The 26,364-nt window shown below is 41.7% G+C and overlaps 1 protein-coding gene and 1 long non-coding RNA gene across 7 annotated transcripts in view; one reads left to right on the top strand and one right to left on the bottom strand.

Moving 5' to 3' along the window:
- MAP3K4 (mitogen-activated protein kinase kinase kinase 4) overlaps positions 1-15,689 on the bottom strand; it is a 114,381-nt gene extending 98,692 nt beyond the window's left edge. For 2 of the 6 annotated variants that reach the window (XM_034669417.1, XM_034669418.1), the window contains exon 1: positions 15,096-15,689. In XM_034669417.1, coding sequence (XP_034525308.1) covers positions 15,096-15,253 — 158 coding nt within the window. In that variant the 5' untranslated portion in view covers positions 15,254-15,689. The remainder of the gene's footprint in view (positions 1-15,095) is intronic. The other 4 variants (XM_034669413.1, XM_034669415.1, XM_034669414.1 and 1 more) reach the window with 4 other exon arrangements.
- LOC117804038 overlaps positions 14,671-26,364 on the top strand; it is a 38,792-nt gene continuing 27,098 nt past the window's right edge. The window contains exon 1 of the long non-coding RNA XR_004628213.1: positions 14,671-14,790. This is a non-coding gene — a long non-coding RNA (uncharacterized LOC117804038). The remainder of the gene's footprint in view (positions 14,791-26,364) is intronic.

Below are 26,364 nucleotides of genomic sequence, written 5' to 3'. Positions count from 1 at the left end.
AATTAAGTGTGTGACTGGGGACAGTGGAGGGGGTGTTGAAAGGCAACCAATGAGGGGCTGCCATCATTTCGCTTTGCCAAGGAAAGATACGGAAAATACATAAAATCTATTGCCACCATCATCTCTAAAACATAAAATTTAGCCCCGGAAAATAAGTTCCATTTTACAGAAAAAAATCACTACCCTGTCATTTTATCAATTCACTGCAGGCTGATAACTTGCACGCCTGTCTGGGAACCTCTCATTAAAGGAGTTTATTTGAGGTATGCTGCCAAAGAAACTTTCCTTAAAAGCATTTTACTTTATAATTCTTCGTAAGATTTTCCTTCTATAAGTCTGTCAGGCCAAGGACTGCTACTGTGAGTCAGGAAGCATGTTTCTACCCACCTCACCTCCCTTCTTTGCATCTCTCTCTCTCGCTCAAGCTCTCATCCTTCTCCTTGGGGGTTCTTCTCATTTACCCACTCTCTGCAGCCGCTCCTAGGATCCCACACCTAGGAAGTGTCTAAGCAAAAGCACCAGGGTTAGAGTTCTCACCCTGGCGGCTGCTTTAGCATCCTCTGATGATCACCAGCTCCAAACACACAAGTAATAGGAGGCACAAAAAGCATAACCAAAGGCAAACTAAAGAACCACCTCACAGCCTTCAATGCATATAATTTAAAAGTTCCAGGGCAAAGAATTCAAAGTTGCATAAAATGCTTCCTATCAGACACCTACACGTGGCAAGACACATTCTTTCTTAAACTTTCCGAATAATTAAACTGTTAGTGGCTGAGTACTTAACAAGGGTTAATGACAATGAATACAGCAAAGTGGTTAGTGATACAATCCTAAACCTAGGCTCAATAAGTATTCTCAAGCTTATCTACTCTACTTAAAAGAAAATAAAGGGGTAGGCAATTGCACAATTAACTTGGACTATGGACTAAGTAGGAAAAAGAAATTTAATGGATCAAAATGACTTTTATTTGAAGTGAACTTTTTAGGGGCACCTGGGTGGCTCAGTCGGTTAAGCAGTCCAACTCTTGATTTCAGCTCAGGTCATGAACTCCAGGTCATGAAATTGAGCCCCTCCTTGGGCTCCGTGCTGGGCATGGAGCTTGCCTGAGATTCTCTCTCCCTCCCCTTCTGCCCCTCTCTCTCTCTTAAAAAAAAAATTAAAGTGAACTTTTTACTGCCTATTTGAGGAAAAAAATGTATATTGGTTTAACCTAAGAAACGTAAAAAAAAAAAAAAAGCCTAAAATAAAGATAATTTGTAATCAAATGTTACTTGAGTCTAGTTATTAAATACCACTTGAATCTATTTACTATGCAACTACTTTAAGAAATGTTTTTAAAACGGGTCATAACAAACCAAAAAGTACTATAAGGATACAGTCTTACGAGGTCCCAATACATCCACATACAAATGTATTCATTCATCTACCAAACACATCCTGGGCATCTCATGCAGAAGACATAGTACTAGGCACTTCAGGAATAAAAAGAAGGTCTAAGATGATAGCTACTACCCTCAAGTAATTCACAGTCAAGAAGAAAGATAAATGAACAATTTTTTAAAACACAACAGGAATATAAGTAACCAATTGATATAAGACAGTTCAGGGGTGCCTGGGTGGCTCTGTTAAGCATCCCACTCTTGGTTTCTGCTCAGGTCATGATCTCAGGGTCGTGGGTTCAAGTCCCACATCAGGCTCTGCACTGAGCAAAGAGTCTGCTTGTCCTTCTCCCTCCCCTTTTACCCCCTCCCCCCACTCATGCTCACTCACTCTTTCTCTCTAAAATAAATACATAAAATCGTAAAAAAAAAAAAAAGTGTTCAACCTCACAAGTAACCAAAACACTGGCAAAGACTTAAAAATTATCATTGTAATGGCAAGAAAAAACTCACATGTTCCTGGTGAAAATTAACACAAATTTCCTGAAGAGCGTTTGGCAATATAAATCAAAGATCTCTAAAATTATACAAACTTCGAAAGATGGAAGCAACCCAAGTGTTCATGGACAGGTGAATGGATAAATGTGGTATACATATACAATGGAATATTAGTTGGCCTTAAAAAGGAAATTCTGCCACGCCACAGCAGAGATGAAGCTTGAGGACATTCCGCTAAGTAAAATAAACCAGTCACAAAAAGACAAATACTGTATGATTCCACTTACATGAGGTGCCTAGAATAGGCAAAGAGACTAGAAAGTAGCATGGGGGTCACCAGGGGCTGGAAGGAGGGGGGATGGGGAGTAGTTACTTAATGAGCACACAGTCTCACTTTTACAAAATGAAGAGTTCTAGAGACCTGACGCACAACAGGGTGAGTTGAGTGAATGTACTTAAAACACTACTGAACTGTACACTTAAAAGTGGTTACTATGGTTAAAAAAAACACTGAATGAATACACTGTGATACATGCACACAGAACATCTTACAACAAGAATAAAAGAACCACTACTGCCCAAAACAAACAACACAGATGAATCTCACCAACATCATACTGCATGAAAGCTATAAAATATGAGTAGGAGTCAAGGTAATGAGAAGAGAGAGAAAAGTGGCTGCGTGGGGGCAAGAGAGGATTTCCAGGGTGACACTCCTGGTCTGCTTCCCCACACAGGTGAGCTCTATTAGGGCACCTTCACTTCCGACAATTTATCAGGCTACACATTGCATATACACACAAATATCTGTGTGACATTATACAAGAAATATTATACAAAAATTTAAAACAAAACAACCTGAGGCACTTACTAGGTCTTGCCTAATTGGTCAACTCCTCTCTTCCATCCTTATATTATCAAGTTCTGCAAAAGACTGTACAGTTGCCTCCATTATAATGAATCCACTGTGTAAAATTCTGTATGTAAAGGATAGCAGACTAGAACTAAAAATATATATATGCATACTCTTTTATAGCAATTACATTTTCAGAATTTTATCCTAATGAAACATCCTGGATATAAACAAAGATTAAGCTAAAAGGAATGTTCATAACGTTGTTTATAAGAGCAAAAGAAATGGAAACACCCTAAAAGTCCAACAAAGGACTGGTTAAATTAATTAAGATCACAAACAGCTTCCTGGAATAGAAACATCAGAGAACATTCAATGGGAGTCAGCACAGAGCTTGCTACACAACAAAGGTTCCTACTAGGAGACAGAGATTGTGCCAACTTTTACATAATAAAAATCACTACATCCCACTTTCTTTTTATTCTTCGTGAATTTATCGGGATCTTGTAGAAGCCAGCAGCTTCTTCTGTATATATACCACCATATATATCACATTAAGTTTAAAAATAGCAGGAGTCGGGTGCCTGGGTGGCTCAGTTGGTGAAGCATCCGACTCTGGATTTCGATGATCTCCAGGTCATGGGATCCAGCCCATCAGGCTTGGCACTCAGTGCAGAGTCGGCTTGAGGTTCTCTCCTTCTGCCCGCCCCCACTTGAGCTCTCTCTCATAAATAAATACATAAATACCTTTTTTTAAAAAACTGCAGGAGTCGAGACCTCCTCATATTTCACTGACTTTAAAACATACATTCATCCACATTTTAACATCTCTGATATTACACTGCTTCCTACAACAGATATAAAATGCACTGTGTCATAGTTCAATTGCAGTATTTTTTCCTCCACGATATATAAAATTATAGTGCATCTTACAATCAAGGGCATCCTGTATTTGATGAAATATTACTCCTTAAAAGTTCATTTCAAGAAGTTAAATAAACATTAAGCAGCTAAAAATGAAGTCTATTCAAGAGCAAAAGCACCAAAACAAATACGAACCAAAGCAATTTTTTAAAAAGAGAAAAAACTTTCTCTAGCATTTTTCAGAGCCTATAAAAATTATGTCCAGATATTCACAATTAAATAAATTACTTCTAACTATTCAGTGCACATGAAAATACTCAATGTTGTAAACAAAACACAACAGTGGGCTGGGCACTTACACACATCACTTGTGATAACTGTTCAATATCAGCTGAGCCCTGTGCTCCCGGATGAGAGCAAAGAGTAAGAAACCCCCACCCTTTTGTGCTCCAAGAAATGGCTAACCTGAAGGGCCACCACACCCTTGCATGAGGAAATAAGACCTACCTATCTTAGCCCTTGAGCTCCATGTTTCATCAAACAACTTTTCTCTCTCCTCTTTGAGTCTTTCTCCATTAATGAACGTTCCCACACTGCCTGAATTGCCTGAATACTATGTCTATCGTTATTTAAGAAAGCTAAAGTTTCACGTGCAGGAAAGGTCCTTTACAACCATGCTGCCCCTTATGTTTACTTTTAAAATCTTTATTGTCACTTTGGTCAAATATATATTTCAAGCATCACTTCTTGGTAATCCATAATCCTATCTTAACTAAAGTGTTCAAAACTCCTGACAACTTTTGATACTTTGCCTTCCCAAAATTAAACCCTAAATGTTATTTTGTTTACACCTAAAACTGTCTTTGAGATTTGCCACAGGGGCCTTGGAAAATCACAAAGGATTTGTTTTTTCATCTTGTAAAAGGAGAGGGGCTAGAATAGACTCATCTGATGTGTTATAGTTACTAAATCAGAGCAGACGCTTAGGTTTAATTTGTCTTGGTTGAGATGTCATACATATTTCAAAAATGGTTTGCTCTATGAGAAGTTCCTATAGAACTGTCCATGACACACTTCCGTTTATCAGGGTGCTAGGGCTACCCTGCTGGATATTAGACAACAGCCACATTCTCCGGACTAAGTCAGTTATGTTTTCTCTATTGTTCACTTAGTCACAGCTGCTTTAATTTGAATCTAGGATCTTCTAGGCCAGTGTTTCTCAAATGGAAATTGGTATCACTTGCCTATGGAGTTTTATACATACACAGATGTTTAAGACCTATTCCAGATTTACAGACTATCTCTTTACTTGATATTCTTGACATATTCTTGGTATATTCTAACTATGTGTCTGGTATATTGTTGGCATATTATATCAAGACTATTGTATGTTGCATCTGAAGACCTTTTTTCTCTATAAATGTTATGTGTTCTCCATTTTCATAAATTAGACATAATGTCCACTTTTTTAAGATTTTATTTATTTATTGGACAGAGAGAGACACAGAGAGAGAGTGAACACCAGCAGGGGGAGTGGGAGAGGGAGAAGCAGGCTTCCTGCTGAGCAGGGAGCCCGATGCGACAATCGATCCCAGGACCCTGGGATCATGACCTGAGCGGAAGGCAGACACTTAACCACTGAGCCACCCAGGCGCCCCAATATGTACTCTTTCTTGACAGTAGAGTTAATCATTATGTTTATAAATATTTTGTTTAAAGATTTTTGGACTGACTTTTATCTTGTTTTGCATGTCACAAAAACACCCAAATTTTATCAAATGCCTTAATCTTATCATGAATCCCTACTGGATCTTACACTTTTGAAAATTAGCAGTAGTAAATTAACCAGAGTCACTTTACATTTTCCATCACCTACAGGTAAGCTTTTGTTTTACTCTGCTGTTTTCCTGAAAGCACACCTGCGATCATCCCTAGGCTAGTGTGCCCATCTTCAACAGAGATAGGCTGTCCCAAAGCCTGGGGAAAAGGACGATGCCAGGTACTTTTGGGTATAGGCTTCGGCTAGCATGTTCAAACAACTCAGAGACCATACCAGTGGGCTGAGTCAGGATTTCTCAAACCCTAGTCAAGAAGGAGGTTTCATAAAACTGCTAACTGAACACCGAACAGAACCAGAATTGCCTAGGACCAAATGCTCTGATGAAGGATGACTGTGGGTTTTGTTTGGAATACTGCTGCTGTACTCATGTTTTATTTTCTGAATACATAAGGAATCTCTTTCTCTTTTCTCTTAACCTATCTGTAACTCATAACAATTTAGTAGACTACGCTTTTATAACTGAGATTATCCAGTGCATTTTCGTCTTTCACATTAGTATGGGTAAAACAACTTAGTACCTTCTAAAAAGAGATGTCGCAACGTATCAACAGTCTTAAAACTCGAAATAGCTTATGACCTAGTAATCTATATTAAAGAAATAATCTAAAAGACTGAAAAGTTTATATAAAGGTTTTTATCAAGTCATTAATAAGAAGGGGAAATGTGTATTTTAAAAGAATTCAAGAACAATTAGTTCAATTATGGTATATATACTAAGAGGAATACTGTTTGTCACTAAATTATGTTCACACCATAAGAAGGTGCTTATGATATGGTAGCTTTTGAAGATAAACTGTATAGATAAAAAAAATGTATATATACACACATATATATACATATGTGTGTGTGCATATATATGTGTGTGTGCATGTAAATATATATGAACATATATATGCACACACACACATCACAAACGTAGATAAACCCGGGATATAAATATGCCAAAATGTTAATGGTAACTATATTTAAGATTATGGTTAGTTATTTTCTTCTTTTTCAGATTTATCTATAATAGACATGTATTGCTTTTATAACCTGAGAGATTTCTAGATGATTAAGTTGGCTCTATCAATCAAATTTTATTTGCTTTTCTGAGGCAGCAGCTAGATCAATCCGAAAAATATTACTCTTAAATACAGCATGCAACATTTAAAAAAATGAACAGTATTGACCAAAGTTATAAAGACATGTCAAGTTAAATAAACAACTAAAAAGAACTCCCAAAGAAAAAGACTGGGCTGTGCCGACTAACCTAACAAGTCACTCCATTGGTAGTGTGACACTTCTGATTCTAGGAGCATGGTTTATGACCTGCCAAGTCAGAATCCCAAACACCTTTAGGAATAATATGCAAAATAAATCAAGTAATTGAAGCAAAAGAAAGAATCCGGAAAACTCAGGTCCCTGAATCCTTTTTCTTCCTTCTATGACTTCTGCAGACATAGAAAAAAACAAATGTTTCTGGAATAATGCAGATGATTGCAGCTATTTTTAAAAGTAGCTCATCTCTAAGCATATGTGACAGCTTTTTAAGAAAATTAATTACAATGGGCTTCCCCTTTTTTCATTTTAAACCAAAAAGGGAGGAAGAAAAGAGAACTATAACCATGTAACTAGTTTGGACTGAGTACTTTATATAAAAGTACCATTATTTCACTGAATCTTAACAACCTAGAAAGTAGGTGCTACTATTACTAATATTTCTCAAATGAGGAACTGCATCTGAGAGAGGCTATATAACATCCCAAAAGCATACAGCTAACAACCAAAGGTAAGATTCAAAGCCCATCAGTGTAATACCAAATCCATGCTCTAACCAATATAGTCACCGCCTCCAACATCCAACAGGTATCATCAGTTGAGAGCCTACTAACCATTAGATGCAGTACCAGGAACTGGGATATAAAAATAAGCAAAACAATGTCCCTGTCTGCATGGAGTTTAACGTCTAAGGCAAGGCACAATAAACAAGCACACAAAAATATATCATTACAAACCATGGCACACTCTGGGGTGGCAAAGTACAAGGGCCATGCAGACTTATAACAAAAGGACCTCCTTTAATCCCAGGGAGAGGAGGACGAGGTCAAGGAAAGGTTGACTGAAGTTAAGGAATGCTTAAGAGAAGACCTAGCACAGGAGGAACAATTAATTCACAGGTAAAGAAGGCAAGGCAAAAGACAACTCTCCAGGTCCTCTTCTGTTAAAAATAGACATCAATGCACTGAAATTGCTGTGTACACACACGCACACACATGCACACACACAGCAGGGGAAAATGGGGGTATTTCCCCCCCTTAGGACCCACTCTATTTGAAAAAATCTAAATAGAAATCAATGTTTTAAAGAAAAATAAATTGTCTAAGGTATTCATATATTCCAACCCCAATTTTACTCTAAAATTAATCCTAAATTCTAAACTCACCTTTACAGTTCCTGTGTTTTAAGGATAAGCAACGAAGAGAACGACCCTGGACAGCAAGGGTAAGATACACTCTTATTCTTGCTTCGGGAAATAATGCTGTTTTTGAGGAAGAAATATGCAGATCCTAACTTTGCCCAGCTTCCTCAAAATGATCACTTAGTGGATAAGTATTGTGCCATTCTCCTGACTCAATCTCGAGGGACAAGGGACAAAGTTCACTTGCACCTGTTTTTAGTTTTTGGTTGAGCCATGTTTTTCAAAGTGAGGGTCACAACCTACTTGTGGGTAATAATCAATTTAATGGATCATGGTGAACAATTTTTTTAATAGGACAGAACAGAATTATCAGAGTGTATCATATATTACAAAGTCAAACATTTGATAAATTTTTATTTCGCTTATATAACATACACATACTGTTTTAACATTTATTTCTTACTATAGGTCACAGTCACAGCCAGAGATCAATATCACTACCCCAGAACACAAACTAAAATCTTACTGTCTGCTTAATCTAAAGACAGTACAGAAAAGAACAGCAAGATAAACAAAAAGGTTTCAGCACTGGTTTCTCTTTATTCTGTGAACTTAAACTTTCATGGGTTAAAAAAAAAGATATGTACATGAGTTTGGGGGAATTTTTCGGGGGGGGTTGCTTTTTTTATTTTTCCTGAAAATGTATCTTTCACCACTGCCATATCCTATAAAGTCTTCTTAATCCAGAAAATACAGTATTCCACAGCTGCCGAGTAACTAGTCTCGTGCACGTGAGCTGCTGCTGGGCTAGGCAGTCAGGTGGCTGGAGAGCACCTTTTAGCTTTGGACCCTAAGCAGGGGAGCACAGTGTGACACGAAAGAAAGGGAAGCAAGAGCCTGGAAACCTGGATCCTAAGCCGGGACCTTGGGGAAGCAGCACCCTCTCTAGCTTGCTTTACTCATCTCTGAAATACAGAGCAGGGCTCCAAATTCCCTTCCAGCTCCAATTCTTGTAATTCTATAAGCAATGGCTGAGAGGTTGGACTAAATATTAACAATCCTACCATCCATAAGACTTGTACTGTAAGTACTTAATTCCTTATCTGAATAAGAACTATAGAAACCCAAGTTACACCTACCTCTTTGTGTTCCTACATAAAAAAGACTTTAGGATTTTTAATGGTACAATAAAAATAATGCATGTATTAAATTTTCTTCCAAAATATTCCCATTGACAGAGTAAAAAGGTTGACAATTTCTATTAATTTTACATCTCTAAACTAGCTATCCTCTAATAAGCCCTATTCAGAACATTCTACAGTTCAGCAGTATCCTCAAATGGCCTGCTCACATGCACAAAAGGCTTTCACTGAAAACATCAAATCTGATCAGCTTTAAAGCTTAGTATCCACTTTTCTCCACAGAAGGTTTATTTCTTCTGAAATTACACTGAAATGAAATCCACTTATGAAATGCTTTTGATAGAATGCCTAATCTATTCTTAATAGCTTTCCCTGCTACTTTATAAACATTTGGCACCCAAATGATCTATGAGACTAATACTTCTACGGATGTCTGCAAAATATGACAAATGAATGTTCTTATAGGTAAAAAACAGGTTCTCATTTTGCCCATGCTGTTAGTGAATACATATCCAAAGGCAAATTGCACTCCATTACATGAGTCTGAGGTCTGTGGGAAACAGAAGAATGTCCCTACCACACCTACTTTCCAAAGGAATAATGTTCCTTTTAAAATACAGTGGTTTTGCATTTGCCTCTTAAAAAGGGGAAAGCATCTGAACATAACATACATGATGAAGATACAGTCATAGATTCTAAATGGTACTACTACAAATATGAGAGACTATCATAAAGCAAGCCCTTTGTTTTGTCACTGCTGATGCTAATTCTTATCTACTAATTCTGTTACCCAGGATGAACTAAATAATTAAAGCAAACCATCTCGATGTAGTCGGCTCAGTTAGTTCACAGAGACTAAAAACACTTTTGAAAAAAGAAAACTTAATTAAGATAATTTAACTTAAAATTTGGAAAGCATATTCTCTTTATATAAAATGTAGAATCTCATCAGTTTCAATTTTAGTAACAAGTCAAAGGACACTTGAAAGTATAACTATACTAGTTAAGAATCTGGGCTCCATAATTAGCTTTTGATTATAAAATAACATGTAACACGTTAACTATAAAAAAATTTTAGGAAACAGTTGGTACATACCCTTTCAATCCTTTTTCTATGCACATATACACTTTTTAAAAATGGGATCATACTGAGCATTAGCTGGGATTAAGAGGCCCAACTCAAATTATTCAGACTTTAAGCAAAAATAGAGAATCTATTAACTCACGTATCGAATCAAGAAAAAAATGGAGGTGAATCTAGCATAAAAAGAAATTGGCCAAAGAGCTCTTTTGGCCTCTCTGCCTTTTCTCTGGGGGTTACTGTTACTGTCTGAGACCAAACTACTTCTCCATGAGCCTGACTACAACTTCAGGGAGCTAGCTCCAGGCTCAGAACTCCCACATTATATATATTTTGGTTATTAAAAAGAGGATTGCTCTCCTCCAGCTCCAATTCTAAAAATCCCAGTAAAGAATCCTAATGGCCTGGCTTGGGTCAAGTGTCCATCCCTACAGACAGGAACATGTAAGAACAGTACATGTCCAACCTGAACCAGGGAGCTAGAGCCGACAGAGAAAGAGATGACAATGGGGGAGAGTGAGGACAAAGGAAAGACATAACTGGTGGAGAAATACATACCACCTGAGCAGCCACCTCAAGTTTTAGCTACCATGTTCTGCAAATACTGTTTTATAATCTGTTCTCATCGAACACAGTGGCTAGCATGTAGACATCAGAACTACTTGACAATCACTCCGGTCCCACTTACCTATAAAGACTTTTCTAGAAGGACTTGTCGTGAGCATTTTTCCATGTCACTGAATAGCCCTTAAAAACATGGTTTTTTAATAGCTGCAAAAAATTCTACTGTGGTTCTAAATTTTTTCAATTTAATTATTTAAATCCGGAAAAACCACATACCATCATGATCTTTTTTTGAACATAATACTCACAAGAGTAAAAAAGCATTTTATGAAAGCACCAACCACTGACATCTCTGCCACACCTTTCTCAGAAACTATGCCACAGGATTCTTTGCGGGGGGGTGGCGGCAGGAGGGTGGATTATGGGGTGGGTGGAGACAGTTAGGTGACCTTCTGGGACTTACCACTGGTAAAAATCTAGCACTGAGGGTTTAACAAATGTCTTTAAGGGACGAGGATACAATATACCTCAAAGTATAGCCAGAAGAGCAAGGTCTGTCATAACCTAATTAAAGTAAGACTGAAGATTATAAACACATTGTAACCCAACTAATGAAGGGAAGTTAGTGACAAGGGTGGGGGGGAAGCAGCCTCTCAAGTCTAAGGAAATGAAAGCCTAAGACTTTGTCACATGCCTCTCATACTAGAAGAATGGGGTACATCTGATAGGGATGCAAGCCAACTTTCCTGGTCTGTTAACATTAGTCGCTAAAATCATTCAACTAATTTTCCTTGCTGATGTTATGTTCGCCAATCAATTTCTTAATTATACTCTGCCTTTCTATAGGCAAAAGAATACACTGGCCCACCTACCAGGTATAGACAAAGCTGAGGAAGAGGTAAAGCACAGGACCTGGACCTTGCTTATCTCACCCTGTCAAGGGAATGTCAGCTCAAAAGGGCCCACAAGCAGTCATTGCCCAAACTCCTTTTCTGACATTTCTTCTATTTTTCCTTTAAAGAAACTATTTCCAATGGCCTACTGATTGGCAACATGCAAGTGTCTTTAAAAAGAATACATACCACCCAGTCAAAGAAGAAGGCTAAGACAATAGAACGCTATGAGTAAAAAGATAATCATTGAGGAATGAGGAATTATTAAGTAACAGGAAGTTATTAAAGCAAATGTATCCAGTAAGCAGTCCAGACCTTATATCCCCATATTTCAGGGAGAGCTCAGAACAAGATTTACAAGACACCAAGAGAAGACATGTGAAGCAAGTAGAAGCAACTTCTAATAATATGACAATTAAAGGGAACCACAAAGTCCTTCTTGAGAGACAAGTTGTCCCCATTTCAGAACATGAGAAAGCTTCTGCCATCACTGGAGCCCTTTGTTACTGCTGCTGCAGGGTCAGGGCTTCCCTGCCCTAAGCCGCCCCGCCAATGGGATCTCGTGTTGTAATGGTCTCAAGCCACGCCCATCCCTGATAATGCCCAGGCAGTCTGCAGCTGCACCAGAAGGTGGATTTCCTTAGGGAGAAGAGGTGACATCCAATGTCAAGACGGAAACATGTAGGCTCAAAGGGGACATTCAAGTTGAGAAAGAGATCAAATTATCTAGGAGTGACAGAATATTCAAGTACTCTTTTACTAGTGAAACTTATCTTTTTTCAAATGAACTTACAAGAACCATATTATATAAATAGTAAATAAACATACCTTGGTTTAAAAAAAAAGTATTTTTATGTTCATGTAACATGTACTTTTCAAGGTCAGTAAGTGAGAACAATGAAGCTATTTTAACATAAAAATTTTAAATGAAAAGTTACAGATAGGAGCAGTCTTTTATCAGCCTTAATATCCAAGTTCTGTTTTTTTAAGTGCAGATTCAAGAAATCACAGAAGTAAATTGTTCCAAATTAGTTTTAACAGCTCTCCTTGTAATCTCAGGATCCTCCTAGAAATGACCCCGAAGTCTGAAAAAGAAATTATAAGAAACGTTTACTTCTAAGTTAAATCACTAACAACTGCTACCCTTATGATTCTTTATCAAAAATAAGGACAAGAAGTATCCACGACTGACAACAAGCAGTAAAACTATAATAGAGTACTATCACCTCTCAACCTGTTCCTTGGTGATTGCATAACTCTCACGTCAGCATGCACCAAGCAGATGTGCTGGGCTGGCACCTGCCACAGTGGTACACTGGCCAACATGTGTAGACCTGCATTCCACAAAAGACCTAGGCATTAAAGCAGCCTTCTTAATCAATGACACATTAACATAAAGTACATGAACAAAGATGGCAGAAAGAGTTTATTCTGTCTGTCCCAAAACCAGCTAACCTGGTAGCATAAATCACCACATTATTGGTCTCCAGTGTTAAAACGTGTCATCTATCATTTTGAACATGCATACTGAGCTTCTTTAAAATAGTTAAGCACAAATAAAAGAAATCCAAATAAACAGTTGCAGAACCCCTAAAGCACCTTTTACTAATGATCTATAGTAAGTGTGTCAGAGGTCAGCTCTGTGTATTGAAGTGGTGGTGGTGACAATGAGGGTGTGTATAAAAGACAAAATCACAGCTTTGTCAAGTAATCTGTTTTACAGATTTGCTATTGTAAAATTAACTGTAATGTTGCTAAGAAAAATATTTCTAAGATCTTCTTGTTCTGCACACTGCTGTTCCCTTAAAGTTGGATGAAGCCCATTTATCCTGACCTATTTTTAACAAAGACAGACAAAAACCTGACTGAAAAAAATCAAGGTTTCTTTTTACTGTTGGAGAAAGTGATTTTTCGGCACATTACCACTTCTCTCTGCCCTTTTTACTTTTACCTAAGAAAGTTCACATCTATTTTTTCCCCAAAGTACCGTTATACAGATTTATAACCTCTGACCTGCCCATTTGGGTAATAAAATCACACCTCTTCTTCAAGGTGGTTAAGGGCGTGCAATGTGCAGCCAGACTTGAGCTCGACCTGGTGTGAAAACTAAGACAAAACACCTAACCTTTGTGCCTCAGTTTATACTCATTCATAAAAGAGACATAAAAGGACCTACCTCATAGGGTAGTTGTACAAATTAAGGAAGCAAAGAAAATGACACATTTTAAGCGGTTAATAAGTGTTCACTATTATTATCCTTTACAGAAATACTTAAATGAGTCAAAATGCTCAAAGATAATCTACTAACAAATTTATACAATAAGCTACCTGACAAAACTTTTTAAAATGTTAGATGTATTCAAAAGGAACAAAATGAATTCTCATTACACCATGTAGTATTATTTAGAGGAGTTGTTCCTTAAAAGTTCACAGAAGTATCTCAGAATTTAGGAAAATGAAGAATGACGTTTTTCACAGCTTATAAAAATAAAACCTGTTTGAACTGACTGGGTCTGCAAGCAAGGATATGGTTCCTGTGTTCAGTTCTAACTACAGCTACAGAATTTGTTTTAAATTTTTTTAAGCAGGAAAAATAAAGAGGACACTTATTTGCCTTATTCCTGGAAGTACAGAGCAAGACGGTAAGATACAAGAGGAACTCTGCAAGTATTTTCATTATAAGGGACAGGGGGCAGCAGTTTGCAAGTTTACTCTGGGATGCAAAGGACGGGGGAAGAGGGCATTTGAACATACAAACATAGGCACATAAGAAGAGGTAAATTCTTAGTTATGGTGACTCTGATTTCCCAATCAGAAAAAAAAAATGACATAAAATTGATTAATAGAGTCTCTAAGGAAGAGAATGCAACAAATGCTCTGGGTACCAAAGTTCCATCTTAGAGCTTCAGGCGGTAGCAAAGTTTTAAAGAAATCAATCCTTTACGTGCACGTGTGAGCAACAATCTGCACAACGCTACTGCTAAAAGCGGTAAACGGCCCTCAGAAAGAGAAACCAACCTGCCTGTTTGCAGAGACTAAGTGGAGTTTCTCACGGGAAAGAAGGCAGGCAAAGGAAAGGGGGTGCACAAGGAGGGCAGGCGGAGAACGCAGGAAAACCACCAGAGCATGTCTGCTTCAAGAGCGTCTATTTCTTTACTCGAATTGGGGCAGAGGAGAGGTAGCATTTTCGTTTAGCAACGATGCAAGCAATTTCAGCGCGGCCCCTGGTCTGAAGCTCGCGACGGGGAGGTCACAGTTCCCGCAGGACCAGGTGAGCCCCACAACGCTCCCGGCCCCACCGCGTTCGGGAGGGCAGTGAAGCTGCAGGGAGGGACAGGAGGCTGAGCGCTCCGGCGGACCCGCGGTGCCCGGGCAGGGGTCCCTCGGCAGATTCGGCCGCGGCGCCCTCGGTCCCAGAGTTGCACCCCGCCCCTCTGGCCCGGCCCGGGAGCCTGGGATGCAGCCCTCACCACCTGGCGGGAAGCGCAAGCCCCCACGCCCCCTCGGCCTCCGACCAAGCTTGGGCTAGGACAGGACCCGCTTTTTGCGCCGGGCCGCTGCGGCAGCCCCACTCACCTCGCCACCCGGCAGCGCTCGGGCTCGGGCTCGGGCTCGGGCTCAGGCTCGGGTCCCGGCGGCGGCGGCGGCGGCGGCGGCTCCTCCATGGCGGCGGCGGGGGTGACGGCGAAGGCGGGCGGGGGGACCAGCTCGGCGGCGGCGGCGGCTTCTCTCATCCGTGCACGGGGCCTCGCATGGCCGCGGCGGGCAGTAAGCTGCAGCCTGGCGCGGGGGATCGGAGCCCCGAAGTGCGGGAGTGACTCGGCTCCGCCTCCGCCTCTAGCCCGCCGCAGGAGCCGCTCGCGCCGCGGCCATCTTGGAAACGGCGACCGGCCAGAGCCGGGCTACGGCGGGCGGCGAGGGACAAGCCTCCTAGGGCGGCGGCGGCTGCGGGCGCGGCAGCGGACGGGCGGGGAGCCGACGAAGGGAGGGGCGCGGGGAACGGCCCCGGGGGGCGGTGGCGTGGGCGACCGAGGCGGCGGCCCGGGAGGCACGTCGGGGCCACTTGCCCTGGGGACCGCGGCCCGGCCGCGGTCGCCTGTTTTCGCTCTCGGGGCGTGTGCGCTGGGCTGTGCGCGCCCGTGCTACCGGGCGGCCTGCGGTGGGCGTGCGCGGAGGACCCCGGGAGGGGCCGCGCGGCCTGGGTAAGGCGGCGATCAGACTTTGAAGTGGGCCGTGAGCTTTAGCAAATGGATCACCGCCAAAGGTGATGCCATCCTCAGAAATAGGATTGGATGCAACGCAGACTGTCGCTACCCACACGTGGGCGTGGGGGCTCTGGGGACCCAGAGTCCGGGGCGGTGGGGTGCACTGATGAAAGTGCAGTCTTCGACAGACACGTGAAACTCGGATTTCCGAGACTAAACAAAGTCTCCGGAAACGCAGAACATTAAAGCTACCCTCCTATCAACAGGGCAGGAAAGAACCCTGATCTAACCTAACCTCAGTATCACAAAGAGGTTTTGATCTTCCAGAAACTCGGCGGGAGTGCTGCTAGGAAGCAGGAGGAAAGAGTTTTAAAGATTTGTTTCAGAGTTACAGCAATACTGTTGAAATTCCAGTTCATCCTGTGCCCTTAGAGAGGACTTGAGGCTTCACAGTTTTAAGTTGCACCTATTTACAGAATTTCCCACAGAGTCAATCCAGAGTTATTTCAAAAATAGCATCATTTAAAATTAAGTGTAAGTCTCATCATTAAAATGTGCTGGTTTTTAAAACTTAATTCGGTGGAGCTTGAATATGTAAAATAACACTTTTTGAATAAATGTTGGGAAGAAAACAGGTCAAGACAGAAAATTTCGAATATGGAAATTTTTAAAGGCCAGCTGTGAAATTAGCTATATTGCCGTCAAAGTACCTTACAGATAGTTCTGCTTCCGTCTATTTTCTCATGATAGTCTGTACTGGCATTCATTTTCTTTATTCAACAACATTCATTCAATAAATATTTATCAAATGCATGTATGTACCAGGAACTGTACTAGATACTGAGGATATAGCAGTGAGCAAAACAGNTGTTGGGAAGAAAACAGGTCAAGACAGAAAATTTCAAATATGGAAATTTGTAAAGGCCAGCTGTGAAATTAGCTATATTGCCGTCAAAGTACCTTACAGATACTTCTGCTTCCGTCGATTTTCTCATGATAGTCTGTACTGGCATTCATTTTCTTTATTCAACAACATTCATTCAACAAATATTTATCAAATGCATGTATGTACCAGGAACTGTACTAGATACTGAGGATATAGCAGTGAGCAAAACAGACCAAATCTTTTCCTGGTAGAGCGAACATCCCAGTTAATCAAGGGGAAAAGAAAGAAAACAAAAGAAAAACAAATAAACAAGTAAATACACAGCATATCAGCCAGTGATAACTGCCACGCAGGCCTCAGCTGGGAAGGGAGTTGGACAGGGAAATAGCGTTTTACCAAGATTGGTCAGGATGGTTAAATGATTTGGTTATATAACCATTCTTTCTTACTGAATTTCAAATTTTCTTTTGAAATACTTGTATGACCAAATCAGTTAACTTTATCCTCATTAATTCATATCTAAGTATTTTAATATTTTGGATAAGTCATGTTTCACAAATAATTCCTGAGGGCTGTCTAAGCTTGTGGCCTATCTTCAGGCCTCCAAGCTTGTAAATCTATATTTGATATACGGACCAACATTTGAGAGATGTTGTTTTAATTTCCACTTGAGGATGCTGCCTATTTTAGCGTGAGCTAAACAAATTTTCATTTGACAAGTCGTGGAAGGCATCACGTGTAGAAACCCAACTTAACTAGTACTGAATATTCAGTTTAAGTGCAGTGAAGTTTTTCTTTGCTAAAGGTAATTTGGTGGTAGGCATCCACCTGTTTTTGTTACTGGTGTTCTCCTATTCTGTGCCACCTCATTTCAGCAATTCACTATTCCAGATTCCAAGATCTGAATTGATGTGCTTCTTACCCACATCCACATCAGACCTGCACGTTGCCTGTGTTCTCCTGCTCAGTCAGGGTTCTGAACGACTCTCTCAGCCCTCTGACTAGTAGGTTGCAAATCCCGTCAAATTCTGCCTCCCCGGTGGAATCCACATACTCGTCTCCCTTCACTAGTTCAGACCTCCCCACCATGTCAAACCGAGATCACTGCAAGCCTCCAGGCCTCCCTGCCCCTGCTCCTGCACTCATCTCCCAACCCAATCTGTCCTCACCCGGCAATCACACTAATCTTTCCGAATCTCAATCCAAACATGTCACCCTCTTACCTAATTCATTTTATTGACGTCTCATTGCTGTCAGAATAAAGTCCATAAAGAACCTTCCTGGGTTCTTCCAAAGCTCCATAGTTGATCCTGTGACCAGGATTGTGTCTAAGCAGTTTCTGTGCTGTCACACCACCCTTTCCACCTGGCCGGGACTCTTCCTGGGAAGACATGAGAGTCCTGCATTCTGGCAGGCTAAGAATTGACATTCATTCAAATGATAATTTAAAAATATTTGTTCAAGAGGGAGAGATATATACATATATAGAGAGTCCCTAATTCATTTCCATTGTGTGAACAAAGCTCTACAAAGTATTTCCCAGCTTTCTGCAATTCTAGTTCTCTCCTTAATTTTCCTTTGTAATTTTCTGGGCCAGAACCCTTCTTGGAAGGCACAATAGAAGTTTTAAATCACATATAATCAGATAAATCCCTCTCCTGTACACAGCCCTATGCCATATATTCTTCGATATTAGTATTCCAACCAAGTGCGACAGCTGACTTCACTGGAACTGCCATACACACATGTACACCCAAGCACAAAAATACTCCCCGAATAGAAATCAGGGACCGACTTCCTATTGTTACCTTAATTTCCCTCTCTATTTTAGCAGGAACCAAACAAATTTACAAATAGGCAATCATGTAAGGCATCTTGTATAGAAACCTCACATAACTGGAGCTAAATAGTTAATACAAGGCAAGGACGGCTTGCACCAACCAGGCCCCCCCCCCAGCGCCCACCCCCTCCAGCCCGCAGATTCCGTCCTGCCTTCTCCACTAGAGCCTGTGCTCCTCCGAGATAGAATCGTTCTGTTATCCACCATGGTGACTCCTAACCACCAAGTGAACAGTGCTGGAGGAAGGGGACCAAGGTTTGTAGGTGTTTTTATTTTTAACGTTAACGAACTACTATTGCAATTTGATTTTTGTCTCTAAATGTATCACTGTTGTCACATGACAGGTCTCATTGCCTTTAACCATGTTCTCAAAAACAGGGATGACACAATCCTGCAGAGGATTGCCTCTCACTCTCTGTCCTCAAGATTGACTTCACATGGCCCTAACTACATTTCTTTACTTTAAAATGAGTTACAAAAGTGAGAGTGAAGTTTTACTAAAGATCCCATTTGGGTTGAGCTACGTAACATTTTTAACTTTGTTTACCACGACTTTCAGGCCCAATTTTGACACATGCTGTTATGAAGTCTCAAACTAATACATATATATTTATATATAGCTTTTGTATATAATATATAAAAATATGTGTGTATATTATATATACATATGTATATATGTATATATTAAATATGTATATATTATGTAATAAATATGTATATATTTATATATTATTAAATATATATTTAGAGTTTTTGGTTTTGGTTTTTATAGCAAAGATATCACAAAGACATTCAATGTAAAGGGCATCACTGTGGTATCTCAGTATCTCAAAGACCACCACTCTAATACCTTAGCATCTTATCAAAGCTAGTATATTAGCAGAAAGTCAACTTCACGGGTTTTGTTGCAAGCTGATTCAAAAAGCTCTTGCAAGCTGAATTTTTATTCCAAGCCATGCTATAAATAGAGTCATGTCTTTGTCATAAAAAAACAAAACCAGGGGATTTTGAGGCTATAGCTTTTTTAAATTACTACAAGCATGGGGCTACACTTTACTTAGCACGAGTTCCTCCCTTCCCTGTGGTATTCATGAGCTTTCCACCCGGATTCCTGTGCAAAGCTCAGATAGATGCCCCCGGCCAGTCCCTCTCCTCTCCAGTGGCTCCTTGGCAGCTCTGCCCAGCTCTGCAGTCGCAGAAAGACCAGAGCGCAGACATCCCAAACTGCTCGTGATCAGTGGGGGTTGACTCATTTCCACTCCAACACACACCAAGAAAGTCCAGCTCAGAGATAGCAGTAAAAACTCCACTCCTCTGGAGGAAAACCTAAACTGCGCAATACACACATAGATATTTTTTTCCATAATGATACAATGACATCTATTTCTACCTACCAGTCAAACACAGAAAATACTGGATACATACAAAAGATAATTAACACTATACTTTTTTTTAAAGATTTTATTCATTTATTTGACAGAAAGAGTGTGGGAGCACAAGCAGGGGGAGGGGCAGGGGGAGAGGGAGAAGCAGGCTCCCTGCAGAGCAGGGAGACCAATTCGGGGCTCAATCCCAGGACCCTGGGATCATGACCTGAGCCGAAGGCAGATGCTTAACTGACTGAGCCACCCAGGCGCCCTGTTACTATAAAATGGTCCTTATAACATTTAAGCTTCACCCTTGTCTGGTCAGTAGTGAGAAGTTAGGTAAAAATCTCCCCCAGTTTTTCTGACAGGTGATTTGCCCGTTTTTGTTATTTCTCCACCAGGACCCAAATCATCCCTTATTTCAGACATTCTCCTCTATACAAGCAAAGGGTCTAAAATGAGCCTCCAAGGGCTCTGAATCAGGGGCGCCTGAGTGGCTCAGTGGTTAAGCGTCTGCCTTCAGCTCAGGGCGTGATCCCGGCGTTCTGGGATCAAGCCCCACATCAGGGTCCTCTGCTATGAGCCTGCTTCTTCCTCTCCCACTCCCCCTGCTTGTGTTCCCTCTTTTGCTGGCTGTCTCTATCTCTGTCAAATAAATAAAAACTCTTTGAGAAAAAAAAAGGGCTCTGAATCATTGAACAAAGGATAAAAAGTCACTCTCTTTTTCAGTGGTACAAGAGTATGAATGAGACTACTAGGGAGAAAGTCAGTGTCCTCCAACACGTGAAAAGTTAGGCCAGAGAAGGGGGAGGTGCTCCAGAGATCCCCAGCATGAAGAGCACACCAGTCCGTCTCCTCCAGGAAGTGCAGGCAGTAAGAGTCAGGACAGCCCCCACTTCTTCATCCCTGCTCTGACTTCTCAATTCACCTCTCCAGGGTCCTGCCAATGTGAGCTTTAAGCAATTAAATCCCTGAGGAAGCCCACTCTTCTTGCTAGCCAAAAATGTCTCTCATTTCCCCACTAACACGTCTACAGAACTTGCCTGATCTCTCCCTTTCGTTCCTCTTTCAGATGTCCAGGTGCGAGCTTTAGAGAACTATGAAACCACAAGCTACAGTTCCTGAATAATTTTCTGGTCCCTCCAATCCATAAGCAGGTACTTCACACATGACATGGAACCAGATACACACAAAGGGTGATGATGACTGAACCAGCAAGGAGCTCTGCCCGAGGCTTCTGCTCTTTCCTTTCTCATTCCAAAGTCACTCCTTCCAAATGCAGCTCAAGGTTCTCCCAAACCACTCTGGGAAGACGCTTCTGAGCTCCAACACCAGTCTGTCCTAACCTCACAATTGGCCCTGTAACACCTTGGGTGAACCCCTGCTTTAGCACTGTCTACCTCCCTAACTGCATCTATCTATTTGGATGATTACATATGTCTTTCCTGGCCTGTGACCTTCTGGAGAGTGGGCATTATCTCTTGCTATCACTGTCTCTTCAGCCCATAGTATCTGTTCAGTAAAATGCTGGAAAAACGAACTGGATGGATAAAATGAATATAAAGACAGATGGATAGACGGATGGATCTATTTGGGGAAATAAGACTACAATAAAAATTACTGAGGTATCCAAAGATTCTAAGAAGCATCATAAGGCAGGTTTTTTAAAAGTGTAACAGATATTCTAAAGGGTCAGAGACAATCTAGGTGGACCTAAGTAAAGAAGAAAAGTTATATAATAAATAGACGTTCAGAATGAGGGGTAAAAGCAATGTTAATTCATATTATGTGAAGCTTTAAGTCACACAAAAATTAGAACAGAAATAACCTGAATTCTTCCACTGACAATGAAGAATCTTAATGACCCCTTTGGTTGTCTGAGTATATAGACTTACACACACACGCACACACACACACACACACATACACACACACACACAAAAGGCTCTTACTTTTTTCAAGTAAAAGAACAGCAGTCATTGATTAATATTAAAATGGAATTTAAAACACTGATTTTTACTGAGATATGACTCTGATGCACATTGAAAACATTTGGAGCCAATGGAGTTATAACCAAGGCCAGAAAGGAGTTCCAAGAAGTCAAAGACCAATCCTTCTGAAGTTTACATTTTCAGAGTAGTTTTGCAACAACATGAAATCTTTGTATTAAAAACATTCTTCGGGGCGCCTGGGTGGCTCAGTCGGTTAAGCCTCCAACTCTTGATATCAGCTCAGATCATGATCCCACAGCTATGGGATCGAGCCCCACATTGGGCTCCACACTGGGCATAGAGTCTGCTTAAGACTCTCTCTCTCCCCCTTCCTCTGCCCGCCCCCTTCTCCCTCTCTAAAAACAAACAAACAAACAAACAAAACCAGAAAACATTCTTCAAAGGCACCTAATCTAACCATCTTCTCAAGATGTTTCTCTTCATTAATCACAGAAGTATCCAAGGCTTGAATTTCCTGGTTTCATTAGACAGTCTAGTCTGTATTTTGACAACTCTTTTTCTTTGGAAACCAATGTTTGTAATAATTCCAAACCTGCCTCCTTAACACGTCTATCCAATGTTCTATCTAAGACAACGCAAAATAAATGTTCAGCGTTTGAGAACAGCTAGTTTGTGGTTCTCCCCAAAAATGGCAACAAAAAAAATCTCTAAAAACTTTTTTCCAGATTAATCATCCTCTCCCCTCCAACTCAGACTTGGATAGTGCAGCCTAGAGATGACTTCACTGGGAGATTTCTCTTACTATGGTTCACTTGACATTCAGGTTTGATTAGTGTCATTTTGATTAAATTAATCACAGAATTTGAAATCATAACTTCAGAACATTTTTACTTCACATACATTACAAAGTATTATCAAAAGATGTTTAAGAAAATAATGTATAATGGTTAATTCTCCTATTTAAACAAAGGACATTATGCGTTCAGAGCAACCAGGATCATTCACCAGTATAAAAGGAAGGTGAACAAAAAGGAAGATTTTTGTTATTTAGACCACCACTTTTCAAAATTTGAAGTCCATATGAATCACCAGGAGAGCCTGTTCGACTGCAGATTCCCAAATCAGTGGGTTTAGAGGAGTAAGAGAGAGTCTGCATTTTAACAAGCTCCCAAGTGCTGTGGATGCTGCCCGAAGGTGGGCCATACTTCGAATTGCAAGGATATAGAATGCTGCTTGGATAAATCACAAAACTATGCTTCAAAGAAATGATGAAAAGAAAAGATGGAGGTGTTAATTTCAAGGAAAGATAACTGAGCCCCCGGTCAGGTGCAGTAAGCAAGTATGTGATGATCCTGGTATTGTGGGTTGAAGTGCATCCCTCGAAAAGGTATGTCAAAGCTCTAATCCCTGAACCTATGAATGTGAAAGTATTTGGAAATGGGATCTTGGCAGATGCATTTAAGATGCAAATGAGGATGAAGTCATACCAGAAGATGGCCTTAATTCAATGCGAGTGGCTTCCTCACAAGAAGAGTAGAGTAGACGTAAAGATAGACACGCACAGAGGGAAGACAACGTGAAGAGACAGGGAGAAGGCAATACGACACTGAAGACAGATTGGAGTGACATATATACACGCCAACGATCACTGGCAAATACCAGAAGCTAGGAGGAGGCAGGCAAGGATCCTCCCCTAGAGGCTTCAGAGGGATCCTGGCCCTGCAGACACCCTGACTTTGGACTTGCGGCCTCCAGAACTGTGACAGCATAAACGTCTGTTACTTGAAGCCACTGGGTTTGTGGCCCTTTGCTGGGCAGCCCTGGGATACTGATACACCTCAGTGGCACACAGGGACTGGGAGGACCCACAGCCCCTCCAGGGAATCACTTCGGAAGCATCAGGAAGCCATGTGGTGGCGCTCCGGGGGCAAGTGGCTGACATGGGTGGGAGGACACCAACATGTCACCGCATGACAATAGCCATGAGACAAAATGCCACCTGCTTGGGACAATTCAGGGCAGAATGCATTTATATCACAGCAGATGACTAACTTATAAGTAACCTATGTGGGGAAAAAATCTGTTTACGTTAGGTTTTAGCAGGATTATTAAAAGAGGTTTGGGAAGTAAGGTATCAATGGGTCTCCCCTTTGGTTGCATGGCAGAATTACCCGGGGAGGTTTGAAAAACACACTAATGCTTGGGTCCCACCCCCGTTCTACATCTAAGTTTAATTGGTCTGGGATAGGGCCCCAGCATCCAGGGGTCGAGGAAGCTCCTCCGGTGATTCTAATGTCTAGCCAGGGTCAGAACCACTGCTATAGACCCAAACCTTCAACTGCAGGGGGGGTTAGGAAACACACACTGAGAGTACTCCCCAATGATGTACTTCAGGCCTGATCTGAACAACACTGTGTAGCCTAGAGCTGGGAATATGGGGGCTGAATAACCAGCTGCTGGCAGGGACCCAGGCTCTGCACATACAGAACTTTCCAGCTGGGCCTCGACAGACGGCGCTGGGTGCTCACACAGTGCGTCCCCACCCCACGTGTTTGCTTCCCCCATGGACCACAGACTTGTGCTGCCACTTGACCGAGGTCTGCAAACAGCGGCTTGATATATTTTGACCCATTTTCTAGTTGTTTGAAGTGGGTGGGTGTATTAGTTTCCCAGGGTCACCATCACAAAGTGCCACCCACAGGATGGCCTAAGACAACAGAACTTGATTCTGTCACAGTCCTGATGGCCAGGTGTCAGCCGAGTTGCTCCCTTCCTAGCAGCTCAGAGGCAGAATGTGTTCCAACCCTCTCTCCTGGATTCTGGCGGTTGCTAGCACCCCCTGGCATTCCTTAGCTTGCGGTAGGCTCGGCTTCTCTGCCTCTGCCGTCACGTGGCCGTCTTCTCTCGGTCTCTGTGGTCTCTTCCCTTCTTGAAAGGCCACTAGTCATAATGGATGAAGGGCCCACCCTACACCAGTTTGACCTCACTTTAACTCATTACATCTGCAATAACCCGTCGCTAATAGGGTCACATTCTGAGGTTCTGGCAAGGACAAAAAATTAGGGTGACACTGTTCAACCTAGTACAGTGGGTCAGTGCGGTCCCTGTCACTCCAAAATACTCCACAATAGAAGTCCTCACTTGGATTGCAAACTCCCTGCCAGACGAATTTGTTCACATGTACCTCCGTGCCTTTGACCACGCTCTACACTGTGCAACTGACACTTTGACACGAATTAGAGTCATGTACTGAACACTAACCAAGTCTCCTGTCAGTGCAGACTTCAGGGCCCACCTGGATCTGCTGGGACAGGGTCTCTGGGGATGCAGATCGGGAACATGCATTTTCCAAGGTTGTTCTGATGGGTTCAGGCTGTGCTCTGCACACTGGGGAGACTCTGGTCTGGGGTGTGACTGTGTAGACTCTGCATGAGAAGGAGCTGAGTTCAAATTCTCACAGGGTGTATTAGTCAGGGTTCTCCAGAGAAAAAGAACCAATAGGAAAAATGTGTGTGTATATGTGTGTGTGTGTGTGTGTGTGTGTGTGCATGTGTGTGTGTGTAAGAAGAGAGAGAAAGAGAGAGATTTTAAGAAGTTGACTCCCAAGATTAAGGAGGCTGACAAGTGCCAAATCCACACTATGGGCTGGCTGGTTGGAGACCCAGGGGAGAGCGCATGTTGCAAATAAAATCCAAAGGCCATCTTCTAGCAGAATTCTCTCATGCTCAGGGGAGGTCAGGTTTTTTTGGTCTATGCAAGCTGACAACTGATTAGATGAGGCCCACCCACCGTATGGAAGGCAATCTGCTTTACTCAAAGCCTATGGATTTTAATATTCATGTCATCCCAAACACCTTCACAGAAACATCCAGAATAACATCGACTGCATACCTGAGTACTGCAGCCCAGCTAAGTTGACACATAAAATTAACCATCACATAGGGATCTCATCGAGTCCAGCAGCGAGAGAGGGCTAAAAAATAAGGGAACAGGGGAGCAGAGGCAGGGGCAGGCTGGCGCATCTTAGGTTTGTGTCTCTCCAAGCAGGATCCTTATGCCACCAGCACTGGAAGCTCCACATAGGAATGCAAATCGCGGGGCCCCATCCAGGAGTCAGTGAATCAGAACCCCTGGGGTCGGACCCAGGCACCTATATTTTAAACAAACTCTCCCTGGTGCCACAAAGTGAGTTTAAGACCTTGTGTTGACCAACCAAGTGCAGACCTAGGCTGGCCAAAGTGTCCATTCTACCAAGCACATCCGTCACAAAGCACTACCTGTGGGCCTTTCTGGAAGGGAGCTACTGAGCAACCACTTCAGGCAGGAGCTCACTGCAGTAGGGCTTGGAGACCAATGGGACGCCATAGGTAGCAAGGGGGGAGGGCCCTGAGGGACAGGAAGGACAGGGAGCAAAGGTGTGTGCAGGGTTGGGGCCCAGACAGTCCAGACGAATACATGTGGTAAGGGTGGGCCCCCGGCTGGGGATGAGAAAGGACAGGATTTCAAATGTCCATCTGTACTTTGCGTGCAAACCACAGCGGCTCCTGGACAGCCCTGAAGTGATTCTTCCCAGTTTATAGAGTCTCAATTGTAGG

The sequence above is a fragment of the Ailuropoda melanoleuca genome, chromosome 10 (genome assembly GCF_002007445.2).
Source record: "Ailuropoda melanoleuca isolate Jingjing chromosome 10, ASM200744v2, whole genome shotgun sequence".
Taxonomy (NCBI): domain Eukaryota; kingdom Metazoa; phylum Chordata; class Mammalia; order Carnivora; family Ursidae; genus Ailuropoda; species Ailuropoda melanoleuca.
Note: the sequence above shows the minus strand (reverse complement) of the source record. Positions and strands in the feature narration are given on the sequence as shown.